Source organism: Fukomys damarensis, unplaced genomic scaffold (genome assembly GCF_012274545.1).
Source record: "Fukomys damarensis isolate Sample0158 unplaced genomic scaffold, DMR_v1.0_HiC HiC_scaffold_12, whole genome shotgun sequence".
NCBI classification, from domain to species: Eukaryota; Metazoa; Chordata; class Mammalia; order Rodentia; family Bathyergidae; genus Fukomys; species Fukomys damarensis.
In genome coordinates this window covers 16,055,399-16,069,714 of record NW_022900924.1, presented here as the reverse complement: position 1 = coordinate 16,069,714, position 14,316 = coordinate 16,055,399, and the positions used below count along the sequence as shown (strand labels likewise).

The window sequence follows — 14,316 nt, the reverse complement described above, 5'->3', positions numbered from 1 at the left end:
AAAAAAAAAAAAAAAAAAAAAAAAAAAAAAAGAAAAGAAAAGAAAAGAACCCAGCCTTACCAAGTATAGGGGCAGTTTTAAATGACTGGTCTATGGAATACCACTTTGGAAAAAGCACAGTAGCTTTTAAAAAAGAAAAATAAGGGGAAACAAGGAGGTAATATAGACTTTAATAAATTAAGAAAGTACCTATAGTTCTCTGCTTGCCTGTCTAGACAGTCCTCCTTAAACACTGCAGTAAAGTACCCCACAGAACTGGACAAGGGCCAGGAAGTGATAAATAGCACAAAGGCTAGGGAAATATTACTATTTGAGAGACCAGTCCCTTAATGGAACTGCAGGCAAAACAGGAACCCACGGGCACAGAAAAGACTTTTGAATGGAATCTGCTGTCCATATCTGTTTCTACTCAATTATGCATTAATGAGGTTATTTAGATCCCATATGGATTCCTGAAATGAACCCTGATAACTGTAAAATTAGCAAAATACATAGACATCAGACCCTTAAATAATGATCTTTACAAATACTTAAAAATAGATTTAAAAAGACTATTTTTAACTACAAATATTTAAGAACAAATTTTAATATGAAACTCTAGCATGGATTATTATATTGTAAAAAATCTATTCCAAAGTAAGATGACAGCAGGCAATGACCTATGAGAAAGGAAAGCCCTATGTAGACTTTTCTAAGATAACTTAAAAGCCTTTATATTAACCACATTGGATTTTCTATCTAGTGACTAAATGTTCTTTCAAAGAGTTAGTTGGAAAGTGAAATACATCAGTTGCCCAAGGTAGTTTTAGGGATAAAAACACATAGAATATAGAGGTCTGGCTTTGTAGACACATTTGTAATACTATGAGGGAAAGGTCTGATACACACAGTACAACACCACAACATGACCAGCCTCAGAGTCCTTCAGGAGACAGTCCACATCACTATCTGTTTCCTTATTTAGGGATGCAGGCATCAAGGTCAAGATGTATTTTTCTTGCTGTACTGTGTTTTGCTTTTACCTCCAGACCCCTCAAGATTATCTACTTTGGTGTCATTAAATTAGTCCCATCCTAAATTTCTACTGAAGTCCTAGTCTTGAATCAATAAAATGCTATAATTTTATCAGACTCAACATCACATATATTCAACTAAATCAGGAAAACTTGCTATATGCAATCAACCGCAAAATATCAAAGATACAAAAAAAACCACCAAGAATAACACACCTCCTCAAATTCCTCTGTATTTTTCTTTTTCACTAGTATAAAATAATGTGCCTTTATTGACCAAATGATGATGACTGACATGGTTCTTAAAAATGCCGGATAATTGAAGGCTGAATGAAAACTAGGTGTCAGGTAATGATTATTATTAATCCCACTCACAACTATTTAAGAAACAAAATTTTGTAAAGGATTCATCTGTAAGTATAATGTGCCTTTAATCTCTTTCTTCTAAATACAGAAATGATAGTCCAAATTATGAGATTTGAAGAAATCTATTCTTTTGATTCTGAATTAGTGGAACTCCTTGAAAACAGAGAAGGCCAGCACAGGTAACTGGAACACACAGTGAAAACTAACAAATTTATGCCTCAACTGCCCACTCACACTTGGAGATTTCAATGTCTAATGTCCTAGAGATGCCTCCTGGCCTATAAATCCAGGCCAGCATCCTCTAAGCAATGTGCTCAGATGCTGGTATCCACTTCCCTCTCTCCCTGATTTGAAGCTATGTCACAAAAAGATCTGAACAAACGTATCAATCATGGGAGGCAAGCTAAAAACCAAATAACTGCTCACCATCCAAGCAAAGAGCCAGCCCACCAGTCTTCCAATTGCTCAGAGTTGTCCTGTGCTGTTCTAGGCCTCTAAACCATGCCCTGAAGCTTACAAAATATATTATCAAAGCTGAGAACAATAAACCTATATTCCAGTCTTCAGAATCAATTTTTACCCTGCCTTCTATTTAATGCACTTGAACTAGACAGAGGATCGATTAGCCATAAGTCTTTTAGTTTTAGGGTTTTTTGTTTTTGTTTTTTTTTTAAGTGAAAAAAAAAAATCCTCAAGAGTACTGCCAAGAAGCACCCCAGATGACAGCTTCCTTACCAAGTTCCTCAATTGCTGACAGACCGTAAGAATGGAAAGCTATGGACAGATACCTGGCATGGTCAAATTCCAGGAAATAAGTCTTAGAAATGTGCAAGAACCAAGTAGGCAGAGACTCACAAAACCTTTGCTTAACCAAGTAAAGACCAAGTCTGATTGCAATGAAAAATATGGTGCAAATCCCATCCTTTCATTATGGCACAGAGCAGCTCTCTTTTATTGCTACTTTTAAAAAGGCATGATTAATCTAATTCTTTTGAAATGTCCTTCAAGTGGTCAATTTCATAATTCTTTCTCTTTTCTTTCTTTTTAAATTCTTGAACCCAGGAACCTGGGATTTACCTCAGTGGTGTCGTGCCTGTCTCAAAAGCGCAAAGTTCTGAATTGAATTCCCCAGTACTGGAAAAAACATTTTTTTAAATTAAATTCTTAAACCCAGGACCTTGCACATATTATGTCAGTTCCACCACTGAGTTACATCCCCAGCCTCCCAGTAGCTGAGATTACAGGCCTGTGCCACCACCCCTCAGGCTATAAGCTCTTATGGGCTATTTATTGTACTTTGGAAAAAGTCTTAGAGATTGAAAGGCAAATCTATGAGCCATTAACAATTCTTAGTCTATTACCAGTCAGTTTTAGTTGGGTATGGTGGCACATGCCTCTGACCCTCAGCACTTGGGAAACTGAGACAGAAGGATTGCTATGTGTTCAAAGCCAGCCTGAACTACACAGCAAGACCCTGTCTCAAGTAAAAATAAATAAATACTCAGTTTTAAATGTAACTTTCCAACAAATGTACTAAACATAACCACATCCCTACAAACCCAAATATCTCTACCTCTATCTAATAGCTTTGGACCATAAACTATGGCCAAAAGGCATTTGCTAGTAAAGTACAGGGCCTCTCAACACATGCACACCCTCTTTTCCATGCAGTCAGCAGTCACCATAGTAAAAATAGTTATTCACTTACATCTTTCTGGTTGGAGTGGAAAAACCTGAGTGCGAAGTTACAGGATTGGGATGCAGCAGCATACTGACCTAGAGATTCGGCGTATCGGGTCAAAAGATAACTGAGTTGGAAGGAAAGAAAAACATACATGTTTACTTACCCTCCTTTAGTACAAATATTACACTTCAAATTACTATGACAAAGCAATAGCTAAGCATAAAGAACAATTAAAATATCCTGTCATTTAAAATGATCTAGAAAATGAAAGGGATCAAGAGATGGAAGAAAAAAAAGGGATGGAGAGGGGAAGGAAGGGAAAGAGAATAAAAAACAGGAATTAAGATGTGTTATGTACAAGTACCAATTTCCCACAGGGAATGTAAACATTATATACTACAAACATGCACTGATAAGAAATAATCTAGTTTAGAGAATCAAATCAAAAAAGAAAAAAATGGCAAAGTCCATCCTGTTTTGTGGGAAACCCAAAGTTACATATCATGGTTTCTTTGTACACTGCCCATTAATGGAACATAATAGTTGAAACAGTACATAATGCTGTGTTCCTAAAACATCAGAGAGGATAAGGAAAATGTTCTTAAATAATCACAAATATAGCCAAAATATAAATTCAAAAGGACCTGTCACGTCAATAAATGAAGCACAAGCGTTAGCCTCAACTGCGAGGCAAAAGTAAGATTTTAATGTGTACTAAGAATAAATGTTCAAGGGCCGGGGATTTAGCTCAGTGGCACTGCCTGCCTGGCAAGCGCAAGGTCCTGAGTTCAATTCCTGATTCCAAAAAATAAAGAAAGAAAGAATAGACATTCAAATCATACAGCTGGTTGACTGTGGGGTATGGCTCAGTGGTACAGTATGCTTAGGATGTGTGAGGTCCTGGATTCAACTTACAGCACCAAAAGAGAGTGTAGACCTAGTTAGTTGCTGTCTCTGGGAGAAAACTTTCTTACCATTTTGAAATTGTGCAGTTCAAAATAACCACAAAGATACTAGGAAATATGAACTCTACTCTTTACAATGGGTAACAATAGTTTATGATTTAATGTCAGGAACAACTGTCCTGCTAAAATCTAAAAGTGAGAGAGCTCCATGACTCCCACCCTGGTGTAGCTGGCTAATCATTATTCAGAGTATATACTACCAACCCAATGGTGTCATGCTGGATATGTTTAGCATCGAGGCTGGAGTAAAGATCCACCACTGGTTCAAATGCACCCAGCATACAGTAGATTCGAACAAGCAGCAATTTGAATTGAGCATTGGAAGGGCTGTGAGTTAATCCTTCTTCCAGCAGGGTCAGGGTCTGCCACACAGCAGTCTCATCACCTAAAATCAAAATATAGTATAGTATTATCTACTCATCTTGACAGCAACTGGAAAGTTCTCAGAAACAAAACTTATTGCTATCATCACCTACCTTATTCTATGAATAAATTTATATGACAGAAAACAAATTTTAGATAAACACTTGTTACCAAAGTAGAGAACTGTCTAAATACACAATCACATATTTAGATACATGGTTTAGTTCTTAAACATGCCCTTTGTAAAAATGATGCAGGATTTAAGTGGTCAGATCTTGTGGTGGGAAGTTATAGAATTTCATAGACTCCCAGAGCCTGGAAGAGACAGACTTTGAAAGAAAACTGGAATTCACCAGCTTTAACACTGTAGAATTTTCTTCACAAGACTCCAGAGAGATTCTCCAGACACCACTTCTTTCCTATATGTAACTTTACTAACAGGATGTCATATAAAATACTGCTCACTAATAATTAGACAAGGGGCCGGAGATTTAGCTCAGTGGTTCTGCCGCCTGCCTCGCAAACGCAAGGTCCCGAATTTGATCCCCAGTACCCAAATACAATCATCATCATCATCACCATCGTCATGACAAAATGTCATACTTCTTTTGATAACCTACCAAATTATAAAAGGTTACATATATTAATAGCCCTAAACATCAACTTGTCCTGTAAGATCTAGCTAAAGGAAATAAGACACAGAAAAAGCTTTATATATAAAAATATTCATTGTGCTGTCCATTGAAGGGAGGAAGATTAAGAAAATGACAGTAACATCCACACAAAGAAACATCAAATAGCTATTTGACATTAACAAAGTTTTTAATTACCAGGGAAAATATGTGTACAACAATGTTTAATCAACATACAGAAAATTCAAACTAATATTAAGAACTGATCTCAAGTCTATAATATACAAAGAAAAACAGGAGGAAATATGCAAAAATGTTAGCATACCTTAGGGGTCTGGAGAGGTGAGGCTTTAAACTATTCTCCAAAATTTTTACAGGCTATTTTTATTATCACAGTAAAAAGAGCTATCATGAAAAGCCTTACTTATGCATTAAGATTTTAAAGTTATTCTATACACTTTATTTCAAAAAGAAATAGAACATAATCAAATAGTGGAGGCCTTAGATAAATCTCACCTATAACCCTACCCCACTCTATGAAAACTACTCATCATCTACTCAAACCACCATTACTATTTTTATGTATCTTCTGTATTATAATTCCTTTTATATAGTAGTAATCATAGCATACATCCAATTTTGGGTTCCATTATTGTGTTTCCCTGTGTTGCCACTCTGTCTTTCCAATCACAATTTCATGTAACTCAACACTCACTGACTGACCTAAACTTTGGGGCAGCACTTGATGTGGACTGGAAGTAAGAGTCACAGGTGAGTCCTGGCCTTAAGAAGCTTCAATTTTGAGTAGAAGAGACAAATAGACAATTATTTTATAAATGTAAGAAATCCTGCTTTATCTAAGGATAACTAGTATCAGGGAAAACAAAACCAAAAAAAAAAAAAAAGATAATCCCCACACTACCACCACTACTGTACTAGGGCTTGTGCACAGAGCTACACCCTCAGCCCTTTTAAAATTTTTAAACTAAGATCTTCACTAAGTCACCAAGTTGCCTAGGCTGAACTCAAATCTGAGGTCCTATTGCCTCAGCCCTCAGGAATGCTGGGAATAAATAAATTAATTAATTAATTTCCCCCCTTGGGAGACAGGGCCTCACTATGTAGTTCAGGCTGGCCTCAAACTCATGGCAATCCTGTCACAGCCTCCCGAGTGCTAGAATCACAGAAGTGAGCCAACACACCCAACTGGGATGGTATTTATAGTAAGACAACTTTCTTGGATTCAATATCCCCAAAGGGGAAAAAAATAGACTCATGCAGCCGCATGAACAGGATACTGCACAGTATAACAAGCCGCACCCTATGGGAAAATACAACACATTACACAACTTCAGAAGGGGCAGAAAATCTTCAGAGGTGGAATAGGTGAAATTAAGATAGGCTCTGCCAGAGACATCGTTTGACTATAAGTTAGATGAAGAAGGTAAGAAAGTTACTTCAACCCGATGTTCAGTGACAAGAGCAGTCTTTAAAAAGTAAATTCAGGATCGTAAGGACCTAAGAATCTGGAGATGTGGGCAGAATTCAGACTTCAATGGACACTGTAAACCATCCTAAAACATATGACTTTCACCCTCAGGAAAGCAGGGCATCTTTTAAGAATTTTAGAAAAGGGGGTGCCAGGGATTTAGCTCACTAGTGGTGCTACCACCTGCCTCGCAAGCACAGGCTCCTGAGTTTGATCCCTGGTACCAAAAAACAAACAAACAATTTCAGAAAAGGAGATGATAGCAGACTGAGTGCTCTGTGAAATGGTTCTTCAAGATAGAGGCTGCACCATCTTGCTAAGCACTGTCGTCTCAGCCCTTGGCTTTTCTTAACTTTATTCTCGTAAATAATATGCAATAAGCACCAAAAGTTATTTTTTCTCAAAACTGTTAATAATCCAAGTATTTTTGTCTGTTTGTTTGTTTTGGTACTGGAGATTAAACTCAGGACCTTGTGCTTGCAAGGCAGGCTGTGGAGACACTGTGCCAAATCTCCAGCCCTCAAAACTGTTAAAACAAAGTATCATATCACAAAGTGCAACTTGAAAAAAAGGGTGGCCCTATACCATCTGTGGAATCATCCTACTCTTCAGTGATTCACAATGCTGCCTTTAGTGTGTTTACATTTTTGTCTTAAAAGAGCCAATCAGAACTTACTCCAATAAAATGCATTTCCACAAGTTTTAAAAGTGAAAAAAAAGGAGCTGGGGATTTAGCTCAGTGATGCCATGCCTGCCTCGCAAGCGCAAGGTCCTGAGCTCAATCCATAGTACCTTCTACCCCTCAAAAAAGTGAATAAAGAGGGCTACTCTATTCCAGGTATCTATCCATTTATTTTTGAATCAGTTTCATCATAATATAATTGTTACAGTTCTGCAACAGTTTTTTCTAGTCAATACTCATAATTCAGAAGCATTTAGAAATAGAATTATCTATAGCCACTGATTTAAGAATATACTGGTGATAGGGGATAGGATAAATTAGAAACTTGGTTCTTCTAGAAGCACCTTGGAGAAGAATAAGGAAGAAAGAACTAAGAGCATAAGTCAAATTAATGGATTATACAATTAGCCTAAAGAAAGAATGCAGTACTTATAAATACTAAAAACAAAGAGTAAAGTTTATTGAAGTCATGGCGACTCACCCGTTTCTCTCCATATATCAATAAGCACATGGACAGCAAGGAGACAGTAATAGTCAGAAAACTGCAATTCTGTTTTCAAACAGGATTTCCCTATGGGGGGGAAACACCACATCATATTTTTAATATTTGTTCAGGTATTACTGCCCTCAAAGGAGTTTTTAAAGCAGAAAAGAGAGAGGGAAGAAGAGAGAAAGAAAAAAGTAAGAATTGCATTAAGTACCAGAACAAAAATATAAGGCATAAATCAAAGTGATCAAAAGAAGGGAGCTTGGGCTGGGGATTTAGCTCAGTGGTTCTGTCGCCTGCCTTGCAAGCGCAAGGACCTGAGTTTGATCCCCGGTACCAAAAAAAAAAGAGAAGGCAAGCTCATGCACAGCTGGAACAGAAGGAAGGATTCCTGACAGAATGGATCCATGACAGTCCCAAGGAAAAGATATAGGAGGTCTCAGAGGATAAACCAAGGGCTATGTATAACTAAGTTAATATTATATTGCTTACTATACCTAATTTTTTGGAATATAGTTGGAAAATACTGACACCTCATACTCAATTTATATTTCTATCCCATAGATCTAGCAAACGCCAAGACAATCAACCTGAAAATCAGCTACTTCTAAATTGTTTATCTTAACAATCTACAGTATCCCTTTGCTTCATTTGCATACATTAAGAATATTAACTCTTATAGGCAGAAGGTGATAATTATCATAAGCTATGCAACTCATGGAATCCAGTGTAACAGTTAGTTCATCTGATTAGAAAGAATCTGGACAACTTGAATTACTTAAACTCCAAGTTTACAAAAGTCTTTGCATGTTACTACTTAGAGGGTGTTTCAAACTGTCATTAAAACAAGAGTGGGCTGGGGATGTACCTCAGTGACAACTCGCCTGCCTGGCAATTGCAAGGTCCTGGCTTCGATCCCCGGTTTGGGGTTGGGGAAACACAAGGGTGCTATAGGTACATTAAAAACTGACTTCTAAGTCTTAGTAGCTCAGGAAACTTGAACATTTTGAAAAGTTGCTCACCAAATTCCAGGCCATGCTGGTACCTTAACATCAATTCTCTGACGACGCTCAATTTCTGCTCTTTATCCATGATGTGGTACAAGCCAAGTAACCTCGTCAGCTGTACCACACACAAATGTTGCTGCAGAGCTCGGATATCAGCAGGCAGCGCCAGCTTATCTTCTGTTGGTGTTGACAAAGGAACAACTCCAAGTAACTGATTAATGAACTGCAAAATGGGGAAAAAAAGAAATACGGGTCTCAAAATTCAACTAATCTTCAGTAGCAAACTTCAGGCCATCAATCTGAGAATCAGCCACCATTTTTTTTTTTTTTTTTTGTACTGGGGATTGAACTCAGGACCTTGCGCTTGCGAAGCAGTGGCAGCATAACCACTGAGCTAAATCCCCAGCCACTTCTAAATTAAATGATTAACAGCAATTGAAGGTGGGCATGGTGGCACATGCCTGTAATCCCAGAACTTGGAAGGCTGAGGCAGGAGGATCGCCAGGAGTTTGAGGCTAGCCTGAACTACATAGTGAGACCCTGTCTCAAAAAAAAGGTGGAGGGTAAGAAGGGGAAAGCAGGGATTTAGCTCAACAGCACTGTGCCTGCCTCGCAAGCCCAAGGTCCTGAGTTCGATGCCAGTACCCCCCCAAATTGAAATGGTCTAGAACGATATCAGAGAAAAAAATTCCCTTAGTTTACCATTTTCTATGTACTATAGCTTAAAAAGATTTTTGAGACAGTATATAATGCTTGTGAAACTCAAATGAAACTGATACACTCACTGATGCCAATGTATTTTTGTCAATACCATGTACTACAGGCACTAAAAGACTTTTAAAATTATTTTAAATTACCATATTAACATATTGTAGCAATGTGAAGTTTTAATTAGGAAGACTATACAAAAAGTAGAATGCCAAAAAATTTAAACCTACAACTATATTGACTTACAGATAATATTTTTCCATTAAGTTTATTGGTATACAATAGGTACTTTCATCATTAGGATCCTGTAACTTTACATGATATAATTTGATACTTATTTTTTTTCCCATTCCCTTGCCCTCCCTTCCCTATTTTCTTTTTTTTTCTTTTTTGGTACGGGGATCGAACTCGGGTCCTTGCGCATGCGAGGCAGGCAGCAGAACCCCTGAGCTAAATCCCCAGCCCCCTCCCTTCCCTATTTACAAAGACTTTGTTTCCAAGTTTTTCCTTTTCTCATATTTTTCCTTTCCCTTCTTTCCTTTACCCTACAAATAAATCCTTAAAAGAAAGGTTATACACTGAAAGGAATGGTTATTGTGTCAATGGCCTTTCTAAAAACTTTCATTTTGAGGTAATTATAGATTCACACTCAATTACAAGAAATAACACAGAGGCTAGGTGTGATGGTGCACGCCTATAATTCCAGCACTCAGGAAGCTAAATTAGGATTGTTGAGTTTGAGGTCAGCCTAGGCTACATAGTGAGCTCAAGGCCAGACTAAACTACATAGTGAGACCCTGTCTCAAAACACAAAACAAAACAAACTAGGCCACATGTAAATTACAATATACAGGTATCAGAAGACTAAAATATAGGTTTGCAAATAGGAGGCACCATGAAACAGCAAGCCTATTCCAGTCACAGGAGCTTGGAAAACACAGATTTTTGTCCACAGAAACTTGAAGATTCAGAAGGTGCCGAAAACACTAAAATAAAATTTGGTAAATTTGTTCTAAAAAGTTGATCCCTTCCCCAAGCTCACAGACCGACTTCCTAGATATGAGCAGAAACCTGGGGTTTTATACATATGAGAAGCTGAATCAAAGAAGCTATATTTAGGGAGAGTAAAAGAAATCAAACTTGGGGACAACATAGCTAAAAGTAAGGATAAGGAAAAATTGGCTTTTCTTTTTTTGGTTTTTTTGAGATCACTATGTAGTTGAGACTGACCTGGAACTCACTATGTAGCCCATGCTAGTCTCAAACTCACAGCGATCCTCCTGCCTCAGCCTCCCAAGTACTGGGATTATAGGCGAGTGCCACCATGCCTGGCTTTTAATTTTTATTTATTTACTTTTTGGTACCCAGGATCGAACTCGGGACCCTGCACTTTTGAGGCAGGCAGTGGAACCACAGAGCTAAATCCCTGGAGAAAATTGGCTTTTCAATTACAGCACCAGCTCCCAACCTGATCCCAGAATGCTGTTAGCCAAAAGTTTAAGTCCCCAACAGAGTGGCAAATGGACATTCTATGGAAAACATTTCTAAGGTGGGGTAAGGAGATGAAGCAAATGGAGCCTCATTTTCAGACCATACTAGGAGTGTGTACTTTTCATGTTCTGTGAGACCAGTGGTGGCAAACCTATGGCTGTAGCAAGCTGTTTGTAGCACTGAAAGCTCTCAAAGTTTCACCACTGCTAGTAATTACAGCTGATGGAATAAAAAAAAAAAAAAAAAAAAAAAAATTTTTTTTTAACTCAAAGAGAAAGCCAGGCATGGTGGTGCATGCCTATAATCCTAGCTCTCAGAAGGCTGAGGCAAGAGGACTGCCATGAGTTCAAGGCCAGTCTGAACTACATAGAGAGACACTGTCTCAGAGACAGAAAGCTAAAAAGGTAATCAATTTCATTTAACATTATGGTCTCACTTAACATTATGCTTTTATCTTCACTTTTAGCTATGCTTGTTGCCCCCAACTCTTGATTTTCTTTTTTTACTGTCCTACAAATGACTCAAGTTTATCTTTCTTTATGGCAGAGAAATACTCCATTCTATATAAGACCATATTTCTTTATACGTTCATCTGTTGATAGGCACTTGTAAGATGTAGTATGAATCGTGCTGCTAGAAACAAGAGTAGCATATATTACTGTAATATGATGTCTTTAACTCTTTAGGGAAGATACCTAGAAGAGGAATAGATGGATCAAGTGAATTCCTAGTTTTTCTTTTTTAAAGAATCTCCAGAGCAGGGCGTGGTGGCGCATGCCTGTAATCCCAGCACTTGGGAGGCTGAGGCAGGAGGATCACTGAATTCGACCAGCCTGGGCTACATAGTGAGTTCCAGGTCAGTCTCATCTACACAGTGAGACCCTGTCTCAAAAAACAAAAATAAAGAAAGAATCTCCATATTGATTTACATAGTGGTTGTACTACTTTATATTCACACCAACAATGTAAAAGGGTTCCTTTTTGCCCACTAATAGGAAGAAAACGAAAGAAAAAAGAAAGGAAGAAACTTCCATAAACTCCACAATAGTACACCAACAGATGAAGATTGTAACTATAAAAATAAATTACTACATATTAGCCTATAATTTAGAAATACAGAAGTAAATAATAGAAGAGTTAAAAATTGAAAGTGATTTGTATCTGTCCAGTAGGAACAAAGAGTAGCTGTTGTCAAAACAAGCTTTCTGATTCTATTTGATTTTTCTAATATGATACATAAAATTTTATGATACAAACAGAAACTAAAATCCCACTGGCCATGCAGTTTCACATCTGTAATTATTTTTCTTCAATATGTCTAAAATGTATTAATTTTAATTGAGATCAGATGTATAATGCCTATTTGTAGCAAACTATAGTACTGGTTTTCATGCTTTTGATCACAAGCCTCTGTTGTTCCTACCCGCAGCTCAGCCATTCTTGGAAGCCATTTTATGTATTAGTTTGCTGGCCATTAATGCCTTCTTTAGTAAACACTATAAAGATTTCCAAATAAATTTTATTATGAAATAACAGGTACACTCTTTAGTCTGTTCATTTTTTCTGATGTGCAAAAAGCTTCTTTAAAAACTAGCACCATTTTACGATTTAGCTAAAAATCCCAAAGCAAAGAAAACAAAAAATTAAAATACCACACTGGATGAGCCATTTCAGGATAACTGAATTCAAAGGCCCTCTCTTAACAGCTAACCACACTTTATTTTTGTTTTTTTATTGATAAAAAAACAAAAGTTTAATAGTCAATGAAGGGGTAACAGCAACTTATATTAATTTTCAAGAAAATTAGAAACAAAAAGGCTACTAAGGGTATTTAGCTCAGAGGTGCCGCCACCTGCCTCACAAGCACAGGTCCTGAGTTCGATCACTGGTACCAAAAAACAAACAAACAAACAACAAAACAACAAAAATGATAAACATTTAACAACTAAAATGTACTTAACATCCTAAATAAAAATATTAAAGATAAAAGGGCTTTGAAATTTTTTCCAACAATTTATCTTATAAAATCGATTTCTAAATAGCTCATATCCTTTTTGCTTTGGTGTTTAGTTTGCTATCAACTAGACATTAATATAGTAGATGGCTAACCATACTTTAGAAAGGTCTGACACATGATTCATTAGGACAGCAGTTCTCAGCTTGAACCTATTTGGATAGTCTGCAATCTTCCTACAGACACTTGCTGAGTGGTGAAATTTTTAGCTACTGAAGTCATTCACTAAAAAGTTAAAAGTTGTGGCAGCAAAATAACTCTTCTCAATTAAAATTTATACCATCACCTGCCTTGCAAGCACAAAGTCCCCGAGTTCGATCCCCGTACCAAAAGAAAAAACAAAAAACATTTACACAGAACAAGACTACAAAAGTCACTGCAACAGCTTTAAATTCTTAATCTCAACGTGCCACCAGTACCGCCCCACAGAAAGGTACCATCAGCTGCCGTGACCCTTGGGCTCTGTGCTGACCCCCCACACAACCCAGGTACGGATGCCCAGGCCACTGTGAGGGGCAAGGAAAAGTCAGGGTTGAATCCCCACTGTGCCAGGGCCTCTGTCCCTGAAGAAATGAGTGGTGGCTTGGCTCCAAGTAAGAGCAGAGTGTATGTGTCCAACTTGCCCTTCTCCATTAAAAAAAAACAACTTATATCAGATATTTTCCAAGTATGGCAAAGTTGTAAAGTTGTAAAGGTTACTATAATGAAAGACAACGATAAGAGGAAGAATAAAGGGGTTGCATTTATATTATTTTTGGACAAATACTCTGCACAAAACTGTACCAGAGCCATAAACAACAAACAGTTGTTTGGTAGAGTGATAAAGACAAGCATTGCTATTGACAGTGGGAGAGCAGCGGAATTCATCTAAGGAGAAACTACCTTGATAAATCACAGTGTAACCAATGTGGGGAAAGCAACAGTTAAGTTATGCCTGTCTGAAGAATATGCTTAGAGAACGTGAGCCTCCTAAGAAGAAAGAACAAAGGAAAAAGAGAAAATTGCTGAACAAAAAGAAACTGAGGACATCTCAACAGTCTCATCCAAGCCATCATGGCCCAGCAAGCCAAGACTGAAGAACAGAACAAATGGAAACCCAGGGCAGGGCCCCTCGGCGTCAGAGGATTCACGGTGTCCAGGATGAAGAGCACATACCTCAGTGATGAGGAAGAATTTGCTGTAAAAAAAATCTGCAATACAAATTATTTGCTTAGAGGAACATGTAATACCAATTTTTTTTTACCATAAAATAGTGTGGAGAAAATAAAAAATAATTTTAAAAATATCATATTTTAGGGCTGGGGATTTAGCTCAGTGGTTCTGCCACCTACCTTGAAAGTGCAAGGACATGAGTCCGATCCCTGGTACAAAAAAAAAAAAAAAAAAAAAGAAAAAAAAAACCCCACAAAAAATGC

At 37.5% G+C, this 14,316-nt stretch overlaps 1 protein-coding gene across 4 annotated transcripts in view; it reads right to left on the bottom strand.

The window, feature by feature from the left end:
• The window catches only part of Naa25 (N-alpha-acetyltransferase 25, NatB auxiliary subunit), a 68,006-nt gene that overhangs the window by 18,167 nt on the left and 35,523 nt on the right, over positions 1–14,316 (bottom strand). For all 4 annotated transcript variants that reach the window (XM_010604487.3, XM_010604490.3, XM_010604488.3 and 1 more), the window contains exons 12-15: positions 8,704–8,911; positions 7,676–7,765; positions 4,233–4,413; positions 3,088–3,187 (exon numbers count right to left, since the gene is read on the bottom strand). In XM_010604487.3, the coding sequence (XP_010602789.1) occupies positions 3,088–3,187; positions 4,233–4,413; positions 7,676–7,765; positions 8,704–8,911 (579 nt within the window). The remainder of the gene's footprint in view (positions 1–3,087; positions 3,188–4,232; positions 4,414–7,675; positions 7,766–8,703; positions 8,912–14,316) is intronic.